General features: G+C 43.3%; 1 protein-coding gene across 1 annotated transcript; it reads right to left on the bottom strand.

Moving 5' to 3' along the window:
* Positions 1 to 1462: 1462 nt before the first annotated feature.
* LOC119974935 (transmembrane and immunoglobulin domain-containing protein 1-like) lies at positions 1463 to 22111 on the bottom strand. Its single transcript, XM_038814302.1, has 6 exons — positions 21919 to 22111; positions 16516 to 16794; positions 13410 to 13694; positions 11246 to 11349; positions 3247 to 3312; positions 1463 to 3160 (listed from the first exon to the last, which is right to left on the bottom strand). Exons 1-5 carry the CDS (start codon positions 21995 to 21997, stop codon positions 3259 to 3261), a joined length of 801 nt encoding a protein of 266 aa, XP_038670230.1. The 5' UTR covers positions 21998 to 22111; the 3' UTR covers positions 1463 to 3160; positions 3247 to 3258.
* Between the last annotated feature and the right edge of the window lie 2426 nt (positions 22112 to 24537).

Here is a 24537-nt window from a genome sequence, read left to right as displayed (position 1 = left end):
GAATTTCTGTATGATAGTTTTTATTACTGAGAACATTCACAGTCTAATTCATACAAATCTAGAAGTGAAATGACCTCTCCGAAAGAACACCATCAAACGCATGGGATCTTCTGAGCTTTTAAGAATCCAAGAGCAAATTCAATTTGCCATCTAATCAGGTATACCTAAGTAGTGAATTAACAGTGATTTGTGCATAAGACTTAACAGTGCTTTTCTGATCATCACAGAATCATAGATTCCCTACAGTGCAGAAGGAGGCCATTCAGCCCATCAAGTCTGCACCAGCCCTTGGAAAGAGCACCCACTAAAGCACTATCCCAGTAACCCTACCTGACCTTTTGGACACCAAGGGTAATTTAGAGTGGTGAATCCACCTACCCTGCACATCTTTGGACTATGGGAGGAAACCGGAGCACCCGGAGGAAACCTACGCAGGCACGGGGGAGAATGTGCAAAGTCCACACAGTCACCCAAAGCCAGAATTGAACCCGGGTTGCTGGAACTGTGAGCAGCAATGCGTGCCACTGTGCCACCCTCTAATATCTAAATCGTCTAATAATATCAATTAGGTCAGGCACATAATAAACTATAAGTAAAATTCCTTAATCAAGAAACCTAAATTGGCATTTTGCTGTAACAGTTTGGCTTGTTAGGCCATTTTGGAGTTGAGAGTCAATCAAATTCAACTACCCACTGAAACTCATCGCCATTTCCCGTCTGCTCTACACAAGAATGATTCCAGGGTTATTCCATGTATAAGGGTTGGTGCTACTCCCTGAATTTTTCCTGGATTTGTTGCATGCTGAATATCATATCCATTGTTTCTCTTGATAGGCGGAAGCTGCATTGAGACTCCGGGAGGAGCTCTTCAAATAGAATGCATTCATAAAACCAAGACTGCATTTCAAAAGAGTTAATTGCATATTAAATATCTAGTAGCATCCTGAAGGATGCGATAAACTCAAATTCTTTCTTTTAATCTTCATCCTGTATTTATCCCTCATTATCTTGCAGGTGTTGTCAACTGAGTGCTTTGTAGAGCTAAGACTGTCAGCAATTTTATAAATATGTAGCTGTGTTAAAGTTGTCTCCATGATGATGGCATGTACTGTATTTTTTAATGGCTCTGACGGATTTTCTCTTTGGTATCTATGAGGTCAGTAGAATGATAGTAGCAAAGTGATATTTCTGAACTAATAACCCCAAGACCTGGACAAATGACCCAGCGATATGTCTTCATAACCCACCAATGCAATTTTTAAAATCTGGAATTAAAATATAACGGTGAGCATGAAACTATGGGATTGTTGCAAATCTGCTGTCCTTATCCCGTCTGGCCTATGTTACTCCAGACCCACAGCAAGAGTAGTTGACTCTTAAATGTTCTCTGAAATGACCCAGTGAGCACCCATGGTTTTGGCCCGTGAGTCACAGATTACCCTAAAAAGGGAGTCAAGGTCACAAAAAGTTTAAAGCAATTTATTAAGAAGCAATAATTTTGATACGATACATAAGCTTGCAAAGCCATAGACAGAAAACCATATGAAGCATAACAGGTGCGAATGGTTTACTGAGTGCAGATCAGGGATCTGGATTAATGAAGGGATGGATGAAGTAGTGGGTGTTGAACTCTGTAGCTGCAGGCACTAGCAGTCTCTTATAGCTCTTGGTCTTCTTCAGCTAATCAGGGTTTTCAGCCAAAGTCAACATGGATTCACCATAGTCTGATGTATCTTATCCCTCCCAAGTGCCCTTATTTTGAGGTAGCTCCTGGGTGTCCCATGTCAATTACACTTTCAATTACATGTTTCCATCCCATTTTCGAACCACTAAGGGACATACTCCTGCTCCTAGTTCTTATGTTCTTATTATCTCTCTGTAAGAATATCTTGTTAGTTCCACAAGACAGTTTTTAGATAAGTGGGCATGAGATTCACCTGTGCCTTGGTCCCTCCTCAATCTGAGGCTTTAGGTGGGTGTAGTACTGGTGGAGCTGCTGAGCTGGCAACTAACAGTGGGCAGGAGCCAAGCCTTGATCTTAGGGGAAGTCCCTTTGCCTGCCCGCCAAGATGCAACGGGCCTTTCTGAAAAGAGGCAACATGGGGTGTGTCACCAGATCTCCAGCTGGGGGCAGAAACCCTCATCGCTGCCACAAGATTCTACCAGCAGTGTCCATTTTCTGTGCAGCATCGCAAAGAGTTGAATGACCAATTAACTTGCCTTTGGGTATGTAGGCAAAAAGAAGGAATATTGTCAAGGTGACCAGGAGGACTCCCATTCTTCCCTTGGTTTCATTAAACGTTTAATGCCCATCTGATCAAAAAGGAAAAGTCTCAACTTAACTAATATCACCCAAGGATGTTACTTCCAAAAATATACTTGCTCAGTGTCACCCCAGATTATGCAAGAGGGAAAGGGGCTTAAACCTACAACTGGCTGGGCCAAAACCAAAAATGCTACCACCTGATAGAAACTGGCAGACAAAGCACATTAGAGAAGATTTACGAGCTGGTTATGAGAAAAGTCAATCTGATCTTAATTATACATATGAAGGAACTGAATGAAATCAAAAACGATCAATTTAAAGAGGCGTAGAATGTTTCATTAAACAGCAAATTAAATACTTGTCGATATATTTTTCCCCAGGTATATTCTTGGCGTAGTTTTTAAAACAGCTTTGAAAATATTAAAATATTTTACTTCAGACACATGTACAAAATTTTGATTGGCGATGAGTAAAAAAAATCAAATATCAAGTCATTGATTTAAAATGAAAATGAAAATCAGTGTTCACGAAAGAACAGTATCACGGAACATTGTGCCTTATGAAAAACATTGTGAAAATTAAAGACTTTTAATTTATGTATGAAATGCCAAGGAGAAGTTTACAGATACATTCTATCTAATTAAATAACAAAGTACAAATTCAACTGTTTGATGCCAATAATTGAAGTGGGAGAGAGGAAGTGAAATTCTACATGCACAAATGAAGATTAGACAAAATTGGCACCGGTATATTCCTTCTCCTTACTCTGCTGTATACTTTAAAGATTTTCTTCACTATTTTTGTCATTGTTTCTTTGACATACTGCAAGGAAAAATAACTCTTCATCCTGGATTCAGTCTCCTTTGAGGAATTTGTGGTTTCCACCAGGCTACACTGTAATAAACGTGCAAAACATAATTAAAGTGTGTCCACAGCTTGTCTTTAATTAAATATGAAGCACAATAGAGGATGTTACTTACAATCTTGCTTTCCTATTGAGTATCATACTCAACAAACGTACTGGTATTGGTTTTCTTTCTGCAGAGCTGGAAAAGAAATTCCATCGAGTGAAATTTTTCTGTGAATTGAGCAATATTTTGCTCAGCAAATCTGCTAAGATGTTGCCCATAGCACCACTAACAGATTCCCCAAACACTAGCCAATGTCTTGCAAAACAGAGCATTGTGGTTAGATTCCTGTTTCGAGGGGAGGGCGGTGATGAAAGGTTATCGGGAGTAGACAAGAATGTGGAGTTGAGGTTAAAATCAAATCAGCCGTGATCTTATTGAATGGTGGAACAGGCTGGAAGGGCTGAGTGGCCTACACCTGCTCCTACATAATAAGAACATAAGAACTAGGAGCGGGAGTAAGCCATTTGGCCCCTTGAGCCTGCTCCGCTTCAATAAGATCATGGCTGATCCTTTTGTGGCCTCAGCTCTACTTACCTGCCCACTCACTATAACCTTTTATTCCTTGACTGTTTTGGGGCTATGCTCAAAATTCGTAAAGAACCATAGAATTCCTATATAGCGCAGAAGGAGGCCTTTCGGCCCATCGGGTCAGCATCAACTCTCTGAAAGAGCAGCCTATCTTGACCCATTTCCTGGCCCAATCCCCGTAACTCCGCCTAATCTTTGGACACTAAGGGACAGTTTAGCTTGGCCAATCCACCTAACCTGCAATTCTATGGACTATAGGAGGAAACTGGAGCACCCAGTGGAAACCCACACAAGATACGTGGAGAAAGTGCAAACTCCACACAGTCACCCAAGGCCGGAATTGAACCCAGGTCGCTGGTGCTGTGAGGCAGCAGTGCTAACCATTGTGCCACTGTGCCGTCCTATGTTCGCAAGGTCCCACTTTTCCTTTTAATAAAGCACAAGGCTCACCTTATATTAAAATTCTGGATTGATTAGCAGTTTCCACATTTTCCAACATTAAAAGTAACAGGAAAAATATTAACTGGTAGGATTTTGACTGATAGCCTCAATACCAAGGCTGCGTACTTAATGCCCTTCTATACTCCCTATACACACACGACTGTATGGCAAAATCCAGCTCCAATTCCATCTATAAGTTTGTTGGTGAAACGACCGTAGTGGGTCAGATCTCAAATAACGATGAGTGAAAGTACAGGAGGGAGATAGAGAACCTAGTGGTGTGCGTAACGACAACGATCTCTCCCTCAACGCCAGTAAAACTGAATAGCTGGTCATTGACTTCAGAAAGCAAAGTATCATGAATGCCCCTGTCAGCATCAATGGTGCCGAGGTGGAGATGGTTGACAGCTTCAAATTTCTAGGCCTACACATCACCAACAATCTGTACTGGTCCACCCTCGTCGATGCTATGACTAAGAAAGCACGACAACACCTATACTTCCTCAGGAAACTAAAAAAATGGTGTGGCCTCATCAAGGGCCTCTATAATTGCAGAAAGATATCTCTGCGCCTGTACTCAAATCCTCTCGATATAAGGCCAGGATACCATTTGCCTTCTTTACTGCCTGATGCACCTGCATGCTTACCTTCAGTGACTGGTGTATGAGGAAACCTATGTCGCATTGCATATTGCCCTCTCCTAATATATGGCCATTCAGTTAATAGTCTGCCTTTCTGTTTTTTGCTACCAAAGTGGATAACCTCACATTTATCAAAATTATACTGCGCCATGGACTGCAGGGTGGCACAGGGGATAGCACTGCTGCCTCACAGCTCCAGGGACCTGGGTTCAATTCCGGCCTCGGGTGGCTGTCAGTGTGGTGTTTGCAGTTCCTCCCCATGTCTGCGAGGGTTTCTTCCATGTGCTCCGGTTTCCTCCCATGGCCCAAAGCTGTGCAGGTTAGGTGGATTGGCTGTGCTAAATTTACCCTTAGTGTCCAAAAGGTTAGGTGGGGATACTGTGTTATGGGGATGGAGTGGAGGTGCGGGCTTAACTGGGGTGTGCTTTCCAAGGGCCAGTGCAGACATGATGGGCCGAATGGTCTCCTTCTCCACTGTAAATTCTATGAAATTCTATGAAATCTTCCATTCATTTGCTCACTCACTCAACTTGTCGCACTGAAGGATCGCTGCATCCCACACACAGCTCACCGTCCCACCCAACTTTGTGTCCTCTTCAAATTTGGAGATGTTATATTTTGTTTCCTCATCCAAATCATTAATATATATCGTGAATTGCTGAGGTCCCAGAACCAATCCCTACGGTACCCCAATAGTCACTGCCTGCTATTTGGGGGAAAAAACGTTAATTCATGCTCTTTATTTCCTGTCTTCCAACCAGTTTTCTATCCATCTCAATAGACAACCCCTAATCCCATGCACTTTAATTTTACATGCTAAACTCTTATGTGGGACATTGTCGAAAGCTTTCTGAAATGAACCACATCCACTGGCTCCCTCTTATCAACCCTACTCGTTACATACTTGAAGAGGGATACAGTCCTTCTTTTAGTAAATATGGGAGAATTCATATTTGTCAGTAATGGATAGCCCATTAACAAAATTGGTCAAACATATTATTCTGAAGTGTGCAAGTTCTGAGGGTATAATTTTAGTATCTATACATTGATTGTGAAATTTAAAATCAGATTCACTTATTTTCCATTAAAACACAAATTTCCTTTTCATTCATCTCCTGTTGGATTTGCTACTATATTCAGGGAAGGGAGAACTTTAGTCTTAATCTTCTTTTATAATTGCAATAAAAGTGTCTTATTTCAACAGCTTTCAGCAGAATACGTGGGAAATTTTGGCTGTGAGTCAATCTTGTCAGTTACATTTAACTGAAGAAGTGTATAATTAAGCAACTCTAGCCTCAGGTTCATGAACATTCAGAGCATTGCTCAATACAATGCATAATCCTATTGCTGGGAGCCGCACACATGATTTCCATCATCCTTACCAAAGTGAGATGTAAAGTCCAAGTCATTAATTCTATGTGTCATACTGAATACAATAGTAAAATCATGCATTTGAATTCTCTAATCTTTCCTGCAATTAATTAAGTGCATAGATCAGAGAGCCTTTTTGCTGATGTCGCTGACTCAGTCTTCATCCAGACATACGAAATTCAGTTACTACTTTTTCTCGCCTCGAAGTATTCCTTAAGTTCTCTTACGTTGAGAGCTTTATGGAACCATTCCAATTTGCAGCTGAAAAAAAACACGGAGTTCCAGCCTCTGAATAGACTTTTTGAAAGATAGTCTCCTGAACAAATGCCAAACCTGTGGCAAAGGGGCGGGAACGATGTTAGTTTTAAGTAGCAATAAAATAATGGATAAAGTTCACTCCAACTGATAGTTTCAAATGCTCTGCACCTCTTGGTGTTTGAACCAGCAAACACTTGGAGCATTAGACATCAGGGTTTGCGTTACCGTCTGTTAAGTAAATTTGAGAGAGAAATGTGTTCCTTCTTCAGCTTTGCCATTTTAATTCCTAAACCCAGTCCATTTTTCCCATCTTGATACCATACCAAATGGCACCATGTTGTTGATAACAAAACCTCCCATGACTGGTGCTCCAAAATAAAGGTGGTTACATTTACAATAAGGAAAACATAAAAACTACCACTTTTAAGATCATGTTTTAAGTATTAAACTGCAGCCACAATACTGAATAATGAAGAAGATATTGAGAAACGTAAGGTATTTGGAACTGCAGGAATAGAATGTGCTTTATTGCCATGTGTCACACTTCAATGTACAGAAAATTTTCCCAACAGTCACTGATCGGTTTATCATAACTCCTGCCATAAAAAAGGACAAACAACATTGCGGGTATTTATAAGCCATGGCAAATGGCAATATTCAATAATATTTAAGCTACACCTCAGGTTTGATGGTCATAAGGCCTATTGAAAGTTATCCTGCTTTATTTCTTTTTTTAAAAATATTTCTATTAAGGTATTTGAAATTTTTTATGAAAAATAACATTAACAATGACATCAACATGGTATAATAAACATTTCCCTCCCCACATCCCAATCTTCACATACCCCAACCATAAAACAACAGTCTGGCCCTCTAAAACACCCGCCTCTATCTCTCCTCCTAGCTCGTCCTCCCACTTGCCCTTAAACTCCTCTACCGGAGTTTCCTCCGCCTCCGAAAGCGGCTGGTAAATATTTGAAATCTTCCCCTCTCCCACCCAGATACTAGAGACTACTCTATCCTGCATCCCCCATGACGGCAGCAGCCCAAGGGCCGGCACATGTATTCTCAGGAAGTCTCGCACCTGCAAATACCTAAATCTGTTCCCTGCTTGCAATTCAAATTTATCCTCCAAGGCTTTCAAGCTGGGTAAGCTCCCATTTATAAACAGATCTCCCATCCTTCTAATTCCTGCCCTTTGCCATCTCCGGAACCACCATCCAGCCTACCCGGAACAAACCGATGATTATTATAAATCGGGGTCCAAACCGATGCTCCCTCCACTCTCTTATATCTCTTTCATTGGCCCCAGATTCACAGAGCCGCCACCACCACCGGACTTGTGGAGTATCGGGTCGGCAAGAACGGAAGAGGTGCCGTTATCCGTGTTCCCAAACTAATGTCTCTGCATGAAGCCGCCTCCATCTGCTCCTATGCCAACCCCTCCCCCACTACCCACTTGCTAATCATGGCTATATTAGCCGCCCAGTAGTAATTGCAGAAGTTCGGCAGCGCCAACCCACCCTATCCCAGACTGCGCTCCAGCAACACGTTCTTCACTCGCAGGGTTTTACCCGCCCACACAAAGCCCGAAATAACCTTATTCACCCGCTTGAAAAAGGCCTTCGGGATGAAGATGGGGAGGCACTGAAAGACAAACAGAAATCTGGGGAGGACCGTCATTTTCACGGTCTGTACCCTCCCCGCCAGTGATAGCGCTGGGGGGCGGGGGGGTGGGGGGGGGGTCGGACACCGGGGATGGGGTGGCGAAGGGACAGATCAGGGCGATTGGATCCTTGGGCACGCAGCCAATTGGGGGGGCCTACATTCTTCATCTACCTCCACTGCAGGCCGCCGCTGTGTGCATGGGCAGACTCAAAACCGAAGTGTGGGGCCCAGTATCCGCATCTGGGTCCCTGCTAGCTCCTGCAAGTCACTGAATCTGCTCATCTTTTTCCAAGGAACCTTGAGCATGAAATGCCAGTGTTTACATGGATGATTTGGAGTTGGGGACCAAGTGCAATGCATCCAAGTTTGCAGACGACACTAGGATGAGTGGTAAAGCAAAAGGTGCAGAGGATACTGGAAGTCTGCAGAGGGATTCGGATAGGTTAAGTGAATGGGCTAGTGGCGGGCAGATGGAATACAATGTTGACAAATGAGAGGTTATCCATTTTGGTAGGAAGAACAGCAAAAGGGATTATTATTTAAATCATAAAATACTAAAACATGCTGCTATGCAGAGAGACCTGGATATGCTAGTGCATGAGTAGCAAAAAGTTGGTTTACAGTTGCAACAGGTGATTAAGAAGGTGAATGGAATTTTGTCCTTCAATGCTAGAGGGATGGAGTTTAAGACTTGGGAGGTTATGCTGCAATTGTATAAAGTGTTAGTGTGGCCACACCTGGAGTATTGTGTTCAGTTTTAGCCTCCTGACCTGAGAAAGGACGTACTGGCGCTGGAGGATGTGGAGAGGAGATTCACAAGGTTAATCCCAGAGCTGAAGGGGTTGGATTATGAGGAGAGTTTGAATAGACTGGGACTGTACTTGTTGGAATTTAGAAGGATGAGGGGGGAATCTTATAGAAACATATAAAATGATGAAAGGAATAGACACGATAGATGTGGGCAGGTTGTTTCCACTGGCAGGTGAAAGCAGAACTAGGGGGCATAGCCTCAAAATAAGTGAAAGTAGATTTAGGACTGAGTTTAGGAGGAACTTCTTCACCCACAGGGTTGTGAATCTGTGGAATTCCTTGCCCAGTGAAGTAGTTGAGGCTCCTTCATTACTTGTTTTTAAGAGAAAGATGAATAGTTTTTTGAAAAATAAAGGGATTAAGGGTTATGGTGTTCGGGCCAGAAAGTGGAGCTGAGTCCACAAAAGATCAGCCATGATCTCATTGAATGGCAGAGCAGGCTCGAGGGGCCAGATGCCTACTCCTGCTCCTAGTTCTTATGTTCTTATCTTTTTACACCGGCGTGGGGACACAGTCCCATTTTGGGAGAAACCAACCCAAGGAGTGTGCCCATACATTGCACATTTTTCAACTAAACAAAAGCTTTGTAGGCAGCTATTCACTGGTTCATTCCCCATGGCAACGGTTGACTTGATTTATTTAAATTTGAACAGAAGCTTGGGAGTTTACTTCTCCCTGGTGCATTCTCCATGGCAATGCTTCTACCGACAAGTGTCCACTTGCCAACCAATCAGCACTCTATTCTCATGCTGTACAAACTGTTGTTCCTTTTACTAGTGGTATTCTTGCAATCATTTCTGATGAGTGCAAGACTAAAAGCTTCAACAGCATGTCTCCTTTTCAGTAATATTCAAGTTCTGTACGACCAAATGATTATTGTCTTGTAACAGATTTTGTAAGCTACGTGCAAGACATGGATTTGCCATTCTGCTGTGGTCCTTACTTAAGCTTCCACTCACGTTACTTATTAAACTTCATTTATAATCCTTGCGTGACCGACAGTTCATTGAGCTTTCTAACAGTTCGTCAATGTCAGAGGCCCAACATTACCATTTTTATTGTATACATTAACAGTAAATAAAGTTTTCTGGTGACCCCTCACAGCTCCCTGAAGATGTAAAATCTTGTTTAAGTTCATGGGTAAGCGTGCGTTTGTCTGTTGAAGTGGTTCTTTGTATTGGGCATGAGAAAAAGGTGGAATCTTTTAAGGTGTTACTTATGGATGACTATTTACAGTAAGTGAAATAATAATACCTTGAGTGATTTAAACAATAGTCTCATTGCATAGGTTATTGATTTCTCTATTTCTTTTATCTGTTTCTCTCCACTTCCGTGTACTATAAACCATTCATTCCCCAGATACTAGATAGACAAAAGCAGTGCAATTTGTTTCAATTTATCCTTCCTGTTTGTGATGCTCTCCATTGAACACAGTCACCTCAAAGTCATGGATAAGACTGAGAATCCACTTCCTTGGAATTCCCCACCATTAATCGAGTGCTACAATTTTATCTCAGAACACCGTAAACTTGTGCTGTACTTTGTTCGGATCCCGAACGAGAACCTAACTATTTTCAATTTGTAAAACTGTGAGGAAATGTTACTACACCGCAGGAGTGATAACACTGACCAATAGATATATTTTATGTTAAATCAAACTTGAATTTAATCACAAAATTAATCACATTAGCAACATAGATGTAGCTTTACAGTTAACAGTTACAACAGTTCTCAAGTAAAATAAGAAACATGAACTTACTTCCTAAACCTGTCACTATATTACAGTTAAGCAAAGCAATATATATTAAATACCACTTATAAAAATTGTTAACAGCCACGGTTTTACTTGCCTTTCTCTGTACAGAAACTTTAAGGATCAAACTGAAACACCTCAGTTCAGATTAGAGTTCTCAGACCGACTGACTCTTCAGACAGACCTGGCTCCTCTCACAAAGTACATAATTTGTACCCAAAGCATAAGGCATTCTTTTGTGTCTCTTCTGACAAGATGTCCCTTCACCTGTTTAGCCAGGACCAAACTCAATACCTCTCATAAATTATCTACAATCCAAATGTCCTTCAAACCTAATAAATATTCCATTAGCTAGCTATCTGTAAAAAGTAAATGGTTCTCAAGCTCTATCGGCAGAACACTTCACCTGCAAATCAATGATTATCTCACTTTTATGACACCTTAATTCTAGCAGTCATACTATCTGCATGCTTCTTATCCAGGTTTTAATAACATTACTGCAAAAAATATAAAATCTGACAATTTCTTACATTAATCATCATTTGTCTAAGTGCTATTCCACCCTTGTTCTCAATGTTTCCATTTTTCATACACTCACCTGCATAACTTTTTTTCTCCGTGCAATAATTCCGAAAAGAATGGACAGCACGACAACCACAAGCCCAGCAACAATTGGTTCGATTGGTAATTCATAAGGTTTATCTGCCAAAGAACATAATAGTGTTTTTTATAAGCTGCAGCAGTTTAAAAAAAATGTAAATTGAATATAGATTTATGAATAGATCATCTCAAAGTACTGTGCTGCAATGATATACTTTCAAAGTGTAAGCACTGTTGTAATGTTGGGAACGGACAGCCAATTTGCACACAGTGAGCTCCCACAAACAACATTGTGATAATGACCAGATAATCCATTTTTGTGATGTTGATTGAGGAACAGATATTTGCCAGGACGCCAGGGATAACTTTCCTGTCCTTATTCAAAAATGTTTTACATCCACCTGAGAGCTTACAGGGTTATAATGCCTCTTATAGGGCAGGAGGAGGTGTAGCGGTATTGTCACTGGACTGATAAACCAGAAACCCAGGTTAATGCTCCGAGGACACGGTTTCAAACCCAACACTGCAGATGGTTAAATTTGGATTCAATAAAAATCTGGAATCACGGGCGAAATTCTCCGACCCCCAGCAGGGTCGGAGAATCGCCTGGGGGCGCCGAAAATCCCGCCCCCGCCATGGCTGAGATTCTCCGCCACCCGGGAAGTGGCGGCGGCAGGAATCTCGCCACTCCGATCGGAGAGGCCCCTGCGGTGATTCTCCGGCCCGGATGGGCCGAAGTCCCGCCGCTGGGAGGCCTCTCCCGCCGCCGAGGTTTGAACCACCTCTGGAACGGCGGGATCAGCGGCGCGAGCGGGCCCCGGGGTCCTGGGGGGGGGCGGGGGGGGGTGATCAAACCCCGGGGGGTGCCCCCACGGTGGCCTGGCCCGCGATCGGGGCCCCACGCTCAGATTCCAGGCCAGTGCCCTGGGTGCACTATTTTCCTCCGCGGCCGCCACGGCCTCCACCATGGCAGAAGCGGAAGAGAACCCAACATCGCGCATGCGCCGGCAGTGACGTCAGCGGCCAGCTGCCACTGACGTCACTGCCGGCGCATGCGCCGACCGGCGAAAGCCTTTCGGCCAGCCCCGCTGCCGGGGGCGCCGGTTTTTTGCGCCAGTCGTCTGGTGCTAACCGCTCCGGCGCGGGGCTGGCCCCCAAAGGTGGGGAGAATTCCCCACCTTTGGGGAGGCCTGACCCCTGAGTGGTTGGCGCCATTCCCCTACTCCGGGACCCTCCGTCACGCCGGGTAGGGGAGAATGCCGCCCCACAAGTCTAATGGTGACCATGAAACCATTGCCGATTGTCGGAAAAACCCATCTGGTTCACTGATATCCTTTATTGGGCAGCATGGTAGCACAGTGGTTAGCTCAGTCGCTTCACAGCTCCAGGGTGCCAGGTTCGATTCCCGGCTTGAGTCACTGTCTGTGCGGAGTCGACACGTTATCCCCGTGTGTGCGTGGGTTTCCTTTGGGTGCTCCGGTTTCCACCCACAGTCCAAAGGTGTGCTGGTTAGGTGGATGGACCATGCTGAATTGCCCTTAGTGTCTAAAAAGGTTAGGTAGGGTTACTGGGTTACGGGGATAGGGTGGAGGCTTGGGCTTAGGTAGGGTGCTCTTTCCAAGGGCCGGTGCAGACTCAATAGGCCGAATGGCCTCCTTCTGCACTGTAAATTTGATTTGTTGATTCTATGATCCTTACCTGGTCTGGCCTACATGTGACTCCAGACTCACAGTAATGTGTTTGACTATTAACTGGTCCCCTCAAAGGTAATTAGGGATGGGCAATAAATGCTGGCCCAGCCAGCGACGTCCACATCCCATGAACAAATACATTTAAAAACAAATCTGAATGATGGCATCTTTGACAGTGCCACACTCCCTCACTACCGCAGTGAAGCATTCGACTAGATTTTCCTGCTCAAGTATTGGATTGAGACTCAAACCCATAATTTTCAGACTCTGCTTCCAGTGGAGCTCAGCAACATCTTAGTAGTTTGTAAGCTATAACTGCCAAGGGAGATAAACCAGCATTTGCCATCAGAACAAATCATTATTTGGACTGGAAAAGAACTCAGTACAATGCATACTAAAATGGTATAAATCATATGTTTGCTCATTTTAACTTAGCTGTTCCTCTAGGCTATGAAGTTTGGGTCTTCTTACCTTTCACGATCAAGTCGAAGGACTGATTGCTGCTTCCAAGTGTGGAGTCTGCCATACAGACATAATTCCCACTTTCCATCTTCTGTACCTTCTTAATAGATAGTCTAAAAACACCACTGTCCCAGTGCACACTGTGTTTGCCGGCCGTCATCTTCAAGGTATTGTTATCTTTATACCAGTACATCACAGCTGGTGGATTGGACTTCACATTGCATGTTATGTCCACGTCATTTCCTGCAACCACTTCTATTTCATTATCACCATCACTACTCAGAATGGGGATAACTGCAACAGTTTAAGCACAAATTACCCAACACAATTATAAAGCTATTTTAACTTGTTACTTTTACGTACTATTTCTAAACATAAAAATATTAAAATTGCTGTTCAAATAACCGCAGGTACACTAAACTGCTCTTCCGAATGTTAAAGAATGAAATGTTTGCACTGTTTCTAAGAAGCATATTGGACATTCCATAGAAAACAACAGTACAAGGTGCCCCTTGGTGTTATTTTCTAGAATTCATTTGGCCAGCCTGAGCAAATTTGCTGAACCAGACAAGTTTTGGACCATAAATATCCATTGGCTAAATTATAATGAATTTGAATAGATCATTTTGGACAGTACAGTGCCAAGGTGGTTAGCACAGCTGCCTTAAAGCGCCGAGGACCCGGGATCAATTCCGGCCTTGGTGGAGTTTGCACATTCTCCCCATGTCTGCGTGGATTTCCTCCGGGTGCTCCGGTTTCCTCCCACAGTCCAAATATGTGCAGGTTAGGTGGATAGGCTATGCTAAAAGAATTGCCCCACAGCGCCGAGGTCCCAGGTTCGATCCCGACTATGGGTCACTGTCCGTGTGGAGTTTACACATTCTCCCCATGTTTGTATGGGTCTCACCTCCACAACCCAAAACAAAATGTGCAGGATAGGTGGATTGGCCACACTAAATTGCCCCTCAATTGGAAAAAATGAATTGGGTACTCTAAATTTATTTTTTAAAAACTTCCCATACTCACACCATTTTCCTTTCCTTCCTATTATAAAACGAATACCACACGTTTTTATTCCCAACTGAATCAGGAATGTATCCATTTATTTTCAGAATGCTTCAACCAAAGTCGAATTCCGTGCTTCCGTAATGTGATGAGAAATCTGTTGGGAACCTCTCTACCAGCTTTCCGATCTCCTACACTAATTCTGGAATTTTGGTGGTTGTAATTTAGTGACATGTAAATAAGGGGAACATATAATCCAAAGTATTTCCTGTCATTTGTGCCCGTACAATATCAAGGCGAAGAATATCCATAAACACTTCTGGCATCATTGCCAGTGACAAAAAAATTGGTGGCCCTCTCTCTTTACCATCTCAAACCAGCAAAGCATCAACACCAATGTGGGGCAATTTTTAAAAGGTGAAACTAGCCTGCACAATTGATTTCAGGATGAGCAACTTCATAAGCTATTTTAAAACAGAATTTAATTTCAGGGCAATTCATTTGGTCACTCTGAGTTAATTGTTGAGGAGGCTCAAAGGTCCTAGACGGCTGCACGGACCTATTAGGATGTCCCAAATTGGGAGAGCTGGCACCATCACACTGTACCTATCACAGACATTTGCTTCCCACCGTACCTGCAATGTAGATTGAACCCTAGGTAGGCCCCTGGGGCCGTGAAGTACTGCCATGACCAAAACGTGTTATCTCCTCCAAAACCTCTAGTCAAAATCTATCGGATTTAGAACTAATTTCCACTCATGGTTTGTTGTTGCATAACGTATGATTAGCTCAAAATATCCTTACCTTCACCTATTAGTCCCCAAGCTGTTACTTTTTCTAATGGTTTGAGAAAATATTCTCTCGCTATTCTGCCTAACAATTTTACTCACATCTAGAGAAACCTTTAGGTTATATCTTCTCCCTTTCCCCCAGTTCTCTTTTCAATGAAAGTAAATTTTACTCAACTACTTATCGATCACAGCTAAGACCAGATCTCATTCCTGTTGGCTATTTTTGTACCTTGCCAATCTCAGTTTTTAATAGTAAATACCAAAAGTGTCCTCCAGTCTAATCTCGCTATTGCGTACGTGATATCATGATTGTTTCATTGAATTTTCAATCTATTGGTTTACTGATTTATCATGATTTGATAAAGACCACGAAGAGTCCACATCGAGTTTGTAGAAACGCAAACTTACTTTATTTTACAACAACTATTATATACATCTCCAGTAGTTCCCTACTCTATTTATACATAGCCATATCCCCGTTATCGGGGAACTTGTATTCTGTAAGGTCCACAGGGTCATTAATCATTCCCACCCTATAAGAGACCCTTGTGAGTTGCAACACATGCCATTGGATTTTTTTTCTTTATTGGTTTATGGGATGTGGAAGCACTGGCATTATGAAAATGAAAATCGCTTATTGTCACGAGTAGGCTTCAATGAAGTTACTGTGAAAAGCCCCTAGTCGCCACATTCCGGCGCCTGTCCGGGGAGGCTGGTACGGGAATCGAACCGTGCTGCTGGCCTGCTTGGTCTGCTTTAAAAGCCAGCGATTTAGCCTGGTGAGCTAAACTGAGTAGCCATTTCTGAGGGCAGTTAAGAGTTAACCACATTGCTGTGGGTTTGGAGTCACATGTTGGCCAGGCTAGGTAAGGATGGAAGATTTCTTTCCACTAAAGGACATTAGTGAACCAGATGGGTTTTTATGACAATCAACAATTAGACTTTTTAAATTCCAGATTTTTATTGAATTCAAATTTCACCATCCGCCGTGATGGGATTTGAAGCCAGGTCCCCAAAGCTGGGTGCCTGGATTACTAATTCAGGGGCAATACCACTATGCCACTGCCTCCTTACGCTAACAACTGCTGTCACATAATCCAACAGCACTGCCTGTATCAACGTTTAGTCAACTCCAAATTGTTTCCTTGCTGCATGCTCTTTAATGGCATACTTCATTTTGGCATTCATTTGCTACTAATTAATACTGTGACCGGATGAAAATTAGAAACTTTTCAATTTCTTCATTAGGCTTATCCCTTTCTCTCCTAGGTTCCTCTTAACAATTTGGTCTTTTCAGCCAAGATCGGTAGGTTACTCACACTTGATGTCCAATTGCACAGTTGTATTAATGTTAGAATCTTTATTTAAACGGCAGCTGAAAGTAACTTCATCGTCATTTACTGTAATTGGGTCAACACAGACAGTGCTAACATTGATCCGATTCAGGGACTTCAAGTTAATTACTCTGTCGTCACGAATCCAAACTAACTCTTCATCCTGGGTGTTGTTGACTGCTGTGCACTTTAACGTAAGAGAATCCGAGAGATTCATGATGATTCCGTAGTTAGTCGTGATACCATTAATAGCGATACCTACACCTGGATAAGGAAGAATAGCATTACTTTGCATACATGTCACAAGAAGAGTCAATTTAGGAAATAGTAAGCACAACAGCCAAAATTGTACGTTATCACATTTGCATTGTAGAATACAAACTGTCTCTCGAGGTGAATACAGAATAAGATTTCTGCCACGTAGAGTACTATGAAAGTCTAGATTTTTGTGACAGGACAAAAAAATGTTGTTATTTTGATAACTCAAATCAATCAGAACATCTTCAAAAGGAAAAACATCTACTTGGTTGTTTTTATTTATTCTTTTCCAAATTGTGGCGCCGCTGGTTTGGCCGGCCTTTATTGCCCGTCCCTAATGGAGAGGGTAAATGTTTAACCTGATGGATGGGGTGTCAGGTGGCTTGAATGGCGTCGAACATTTTGAGTGTGGTTGGGGCTGCATTCATCCAGGCAGGTGGAGAGTATTTCATCACACTCCTGATTTGTCCTTTTAGATAGTGGGCAAGCTTTGGCGAGTCAGGACGTGAATTATGCCCCCCAGAATAGCCAGCCTTTGACCCGCTCTTGTAGCCACACTATTTATACTGTAGTCCAGATCAATTTCTGGTCACACTCAGGATGTCAAAAGTGGGAAATTAAACAATTGTAATGCCACTGAATCTCTTTGTGGTGCCAATGTCACTTGTTACTTATCAACCTAAGTCTATATGTTGATCAAGTCTGGCTGCACATGGGAACAGACTGCTTCAGTATCTGAGTAATGACAAACGGTGCTGAACATTGTGCAATCATCAGTGAATGTCTGACCTTATGATGAAGGGAAGGTTATTGATGATGCAGCTGAAGAGGGTGGGCTGGGGCTACTACCCTGAGGAACTCCAGAATGAAGATGATTGATCTCCAACAACCACATCCATCTTCCTTTGTGCTAGGTATGATTCCAACCAGTGGAGAGTTTTCCCCAGTTCCTATTGACTTCAACTTTGCCAGGGCTCCTTGATGTCAAACTCAGTGAAATGCGGCTTTGATGTCAAGGACAATCACTCTCACCTCATATCTGGCATTCAGCTCTTTTGTCCATGTTGGGAGCAAGGCTGTAATGAGCCGAGTGACTCTGGCAGAGCCTAAACTGAGCGTCAGTGAGAAGGTTATTGACGTATAATTGCGACTTGACAGCCAAACTTCGACAACACCTTCCATCACTTTGCTGATAATGGAGACGAGAGGAGGCTGATGAGGCGGTATATGGCCAGGTTTGATTTGTCCTGCCTTTTTGCGGGCAGGATATAACTGGATAATTTTTCACACATTGTTGGGTGGATGCCTGTGATGTAGCTGTTCTGGAACAGCTCAGCTAGTGGCACAGCTAATTCTGGAGCAGAAGTCTAATTAAATTACTCGTGCTGTATCCATAACTCCTACTGAATAATGTTTAATCTACTCATCACTTCCCTTTAGTTGTGAGACTGAAGTGAAGAGTTTCTGCCTCCACTAATGAAACACTTCTTTTATCTAATAGCTGACAAGTACCAGGTGAACAAGACATGTAGCTGGTTTTGGACAGCACAGGGAGGTTTTTGAATTGGTGCTCCACTTCACTACCGAAAAAAGATATGGGCGCGATTCTCCCAGAGGGGGAGAAATCGTAAGGCTGGTGTCAAATCCGGGCGGGTTTGACGGCAGCACCCCGCTCCCCGACCGGGAACCGATTCTGGTCCCCGGTCGGGGCTAGCATGCCGCCGCCGTAAACTCCGGCATCGCGGGCTTAACGAATTTCGTTAAGCCCGCCTGCCAGAGTTTGCGCCGGCTGACGCGTCATGCGCGGATGACGTCATCGCGCATTTGCGCGAAACCCGCGCATGCGCGGGCCGGGATGCCCCTCAGCCGCCCCGCGAAGTGATACAGCGGGGCGGCGGAGGGACAAAGAGTGCGCGGGCATCGGACCCGCTGCCCGCGATCGGTGGGCACCGATCGCGGGCCCATGGCACCCTTGGCACGGCCGTGGTACTGCCGTGCCAATCGGTGCCATGGTTTTAAAAATCGGCACTTTACGGCCGTTTTTACGAACGGCCAGACCAGGTGTGTTTGCCGTTCATAAAAACAGCCGTAAAGGGCTGGGAACTCGGCCCATCGGACAGCTGAGAATCGCTGCTGGCCGTAAAAAAACGGCGGCAGCGATTCGTATCGGGAGTCGGGCGTGGGGGGGGGGAGAATAGCGGGAGGGCGTCGGACGAGCGTGGCCGTAAAATTTTACGAGCCACGCTATTCTCCGCACCGTCGTGAGTGCGGAGAATTGCGCCCATGTAATTCGGAACAGCTATTTTGAAGGGTGCAAACAAAAAAATCAGGAGGAAGGATATGGGATTTTTAAAAAATCAAATTTAAAATGTCTATAAATTGGAATGTAATATGACTGGCAAGTTTCAGAATGTGTCTACAAATTTCATTGCGCAAACTAGTCAATTTCAGTCATTGGACCATCAGAACAAGTAAAGGTCATTCAACCCCTCAAGCATGTTCCATCATTCAATTCAATCATGGCTGATCTGGATCTCTATTCCATTTAGCCACCTTTTATCGATATCCGTCAATTCCATTTCCTCACAAAAATCTGACAATCGCAATGTTGTTTACAGCATTCGCAGCCTTTTGGAAGGGAGGCATTCTAGATTCCTAATAACAATTGAGTGAAAATGTGTTTGCTGATTTCATTCCTGAATGGTTAGGTCTAATCTTTCGTTAAAATGTTCTGCATCCAGATCTTACGTTTGACAGATGTGATGTCTGCCAATATATTTCAGACAAAATATAATTTCATTTGGGGCACAGGTTGATGAGCTACATTGGCAAACCATGGGACATTAATACTCAGTGATTAATTTGCTTGACTGTTTAATTCGGGAGGAACAAAAACGCTCAGAAAGTTGGAGAAAAAGTCTTTACTTGAAGCCCGATAATTATTTAGTACAATCTACAAGGTGAGGGAACGGAATCAAAAGCATTTGGGCATTCAAAATGCAGCTGGAGCTCAGGCTGGCTGAGTATAGATGCTGGAATTATCAGTTTCATGGATGAATCGACTTTTTCACCGTTGAATTTTTCATATGTTCTCAGAGCTGAGTTGTTCTAGTCATTGTAAAAGTCATAGATTTCTAGGTGTTTCTTCAATATTCTGTTTATATCATAAAAATATCAACACATTTCTGCACAAGTAAATTTTGTGTTGCTAGTCTGTTAGCCAGAGATGTTTCTCAGTGATTAGCAACCTGATCTGAAGTCATGCATTTGCTGTAATGTAGCATTGTTGCATACAAATATACGGAATTCTCCGATCCCCTGCCGGATCGGAGAATTGCCGGCGGGGCGCGTCAATCGCGCCACACCGCCCCGATGCCAGGACGTGATTCTCCGCAGAGTGGAGAATCGATACCACTGAGGCCGGTGTGGTCGGCGCGGCGCCGGTCGAGGTATGCGCCGATTCTCCAGCCCAAATGGGCCAAGTGGCCGTCACCCAAAAGCCGAATTCCACCAGCGCCGTTCTAACATCCTCTGAGCCGGCGGGACCTTGGCGTTGAAGAGTCCGGGGGGCGGCCTGTTGGAGGGGGAGGGGGCTCCGACCCCGGGGGGGGGGCGCCCTCCGTAGTGGCCGGGCCCACGATCAGGACCCACTGATCAGCGGGCCAGCCTTTCTGTTCCCCAGCCTCCTTTCCTCTGAGCCGGCTCCTGTAGCCCTGCGCCATTTGGCGTCAGGGCCGGCGTGGGAAAGAAGGCCACTGCGCATGCGCTAGTTGGCGCCGGCCCAACTGCGCATGCGCGGACCCCACGACACCAGGTTCAGGCAGGGATCGGCAGCTGGAGCGGCATGGGGCGCTCCAACACTGTGCTAGCCCCCTGTGGGCTGCAGAACAGGGCCCGGAACGGGCACCGACGCCAGAGTAAAACACTCCCGTTTTTACGCCTGCATCGGCACTTTGCTGCCCGATGGGAGAATCTCGAACCAATATATAACTTGTAAGCAACTAACAACATCATAGAATTATAGAATCCCCAGAGTGCAGAAAGAGGCCATTCAGTCCCTCAAGTCTGCACCAACCCTCTGAAAAAGCATCCAACCAAGGTCCATTCACCCACAAACCAATAACCCCATCTAACCTTTGGACACTAAGTGCAATTTAGCATGGCTAATCCACCTAACCTTCAGATCTTTGGGGCTGTGGGAGGAGTCCGGAGCACCTGGAGGAACCCCTCGCAGACATTGGGAGAAAGTGCAAACTCCACACAGTCAACAGTTACCCAAGGCTAGACTAGAATCCTGGCGCTGTGAGACAGCAGTGCTAACCACTGTGCCATAGTGCAGCCCTTATAAGTAGGCGATTCGGCCATTCGGGTCTGCACTGATCCTCTGAAAGAGCACCCCACCTATGCCCACTCCCCTGCCCTCTCCCTGTAACCCCACATAATTTGCTCATCCCTGGACACTAAGGGACAATTTTAGCATGGCCAAACCACCTGACCTGGACAACTTTGGACTGTGGGAAGAAACCGGAGGACTCAAAGGAAACCCACGCAGACATGGGGAGAACATGCAAACTCCACACAGACAGTTTCCCAAGGCTGGAATTGAACCCGGGTTCCTGGTGCTGTGAGGGAGCAGTGCTAACCACTGTGCCATCATGCCGTATCACTGTACTTATTGATTTTAATCAATAGTTTGGGGGAGAAGAAGTGACAGAAATTCACAGTTTCAATAAACATATTAATCAAGCTCTTGATAAGTCATTAAGTTACTGAAAGTGTATATTTGTTACATGTCGACTTTTCAAAGCTGACTTTGTTGACTTTCTGCAAGCAAAAAGGAGTTGGTGCTCTCTTAACATATATTCAAACCAATAACAGAAGCAAAATTATTGTAATAAATTCTATTTAATGTGATATGACTACGATACATTCAAAGCTTATATCAAGTTTAACATCGGGTTTAACACTGACTTTATCAAACTGTGCTGATAACGTTAATCCAAAAGATGATGAGCACCAAATGAACATATATTGAAATAAATAAACTTATTCACCTGGTTCAGATGAGGTTCGGATATTTCCATTATACATTCTGGTCAATTAAAACAAATTAATATATAGCATACATACCTGTACATCCAGGAACAAAACACAATGGCACGATAAAACTTAGCCCAAAAATTAGATTCTCAAAAATACATTGCGCCATATTTCAGGGATAAATGAAGAATTAGTAAAATTCCTGAAGAAATTCCAAAGATGAACAAGGATCCCGCAAAAAAGAAGTGAATCTCTGAAGAATCACTTTAGTTGTTGAACTGACAGTTTTTCCTCAGCATATGTGCAAACAGAGTAATATCTCAGCAACACTGTACATTATGACATCAGATATAGCTTTTAACAGCATGATCTGATGCTTTCATCTTCAAAGTTAATAGATAATCCTTCAACATAAATGTTTATTGATGAATTTTTATAGCATCAGTAAAGTACATTTGAATTGCAAAGTTTTTATAAGTGAGAGTCAGTAAATGTTAACCATTGAGCAAGGTCATTAAGTTTACCTATAATCAGACTAACCAAGGTTTTCAATGTGATATTGGAAAGACACATAGATGATTTACATAGATGATTTGGAGTTGGGGACCAAATGCAATGTGTTCAAGTTTGCAGACGACACTAAGATGAGTTGTGAAGCAAAAAGTGTAGAGGATACTGGAAGTCTGCAGAGGGATTTGGGTAGGTTAAGTGAATGGGCTAGGGTCTGGCAGATGGAATGCAACGTTGACAAATGTAAGTTTATCCATTTTGGTAGGAATAACAGCAAAATAGATTATTATTAAATGATAAAATATTAAAACATGCTGCTGTGCAGAGGGACCTGGGTGTCCGAGTGCATGAGTCGCAAAAAGTTGGTTTACAGGTGCAACAGGTGATTAAGAAGGCGAATGGAGTTTGTCCTTCATTGCTAGAGAGATGGAGATTAAGACTAGGGAGGTTATGCGGCAACTGTTTAAGGTGTTAGTGAGGCCACACCTGGAGTATTGTGTTCAGTTTTTGGTCTCCTTACATGAAAATGACATACTGGCGCTGGAAGGTGTGCAGAGAAAATTCACTAGGTTAATCCCAGAGCTGAAGGGGTTGGATTACCAGGAGAGGTTGAGTAGACTGGAACTGTACTCGGAATTTAGAAGGATGTGGGGGGATCTTACAGAAACATATAAAATTATGAAGGGAATAGATAGGAAGATGGGGGAGGATGTTTCCACTGCCAAGTGAAAGCAGAACTAAGGGGCACAGCCTCAAAATAAAGGGAAGTAGATTTAGGACTGAGTTTAGGAGGAGCTTCTTCACCCAAAGGGTTGTGAATCTATGGAATTCCCTCACAGTGAAGCAGTTGAGGCTCCTTCATTAAATGTTTTCAAGGTAAAGATAGATAGTTTTTTGAAGAATAAAGGAGAAAAGGGCTTATGGTGTTCGGGCGGGAAAGTGGAGCTATGATCTTATTGAATGGCGGAGCAGGCTCGAAGGGCCAGATGACCTACTCCTGCTCCTAGTTCTTATGTTCTTATGACACAGATACATTTATTTTGGTGAGGTGAAATTGTCACTGAAAGTGATAACGTGACCTATCAATAAAATGTTGAAGTTTTTATTTGTACTAACATCTGCTGCTGTCTCCCTTCAAAACAAAGCATGTGAATTCCTTTAGCTGGAAGCAATTAATGATGATGCATGTGGTTACCTTTTTAATTACTGGAAGACCTTTTAAGCAATTAATAAAATCTTGAGGATATGGATTACATGACTAAACAGAAACTGGACTCCCTATATATAACTAAAAGAGTCGTCTCAGAATGAAAATTATAGACATTTCAATCATATATTAAAGAATGTGGAACTAAATTGACTTTCACCAATTGGCTGATTAAACATTAAAAGCCTTGAATGAGCAGCATAAAAAGCTTGGATTGAGGGACAGCTAATTTATCCTTTGAGGCCACTTCTCTTGAAGGACAATTTCCACTTACTTAATCTGAAGAGGAACATAAGTAACCACGGGAATGGCATCTAGAATAAACTAAGACATCTAGAATAAAACATAAAAGGAACATACTTATAAATTCCCTTATAAACATCTCAAAATGTAACTTTTATGAAACTGAAAAAGGTGCAAATCGGAGATATTAAATGGTGTTTATCTTCCAGATAGGGGCATGAGGAGAAATCTCTTAATTCCTGAATTCAACTGAACCACCTTTTTGCATGCACGTTTCTCTAAATTAGCGAACTGAAATAATAAGTGGCTAGAAATAGCATGAATTTTGATTTCAAAGAAGGAGCCCTCCAAATTGATAACAGGTAACATGTTCTCTTGCAGAGTATTCATGAACATATTAAGACATACAGGAGGGTTTACCCACAGGGGATCTTCTGGAAGCACCCCATATATCTCAATTTCACCAAGGAGCAACATGTGATGCATCTGTGCTTTGCCAATCAGACTATAACAGAGCGCAGCCACACTCGAGCCCTACAGGCCTGGAATAGAATTCCTGCAATGCAGAAGGAAGCCATCCGGAGCATCGAATCTTTACCGACCCTCTGAAAAAGCACCCTACCGAGGCTTAATCCCCCACCCTGTCCTTGTAACCCCAGATCTTAGGACACTAAGTGGAATTTAGCATGGCCAATCCACCTAACCCTGCATATCTTTAGACTGTGGGATGAAACCGGAGCACCTGGAGA

Source organism: Scyliorhinus canicula, chromosome 12 (genome assembly GCF_902713615.1).
Source record: "Scyliorhinus canicula chromosome 12, sScyCan1.1, whole genome shotgun sequence".
Classification (NCBI taxonomy): Eukaryota; Metazoa; Chordata; class Chondrichthyes; order Carcharhiniformes; family Scyliorhinidae; genus Scyliorhinus; species Scyliorhinus canicula.
Note: the sequence above shows the minus strand (reverse complement) of the source record. Positions and strands in the feature narration are given on the sequence as shown.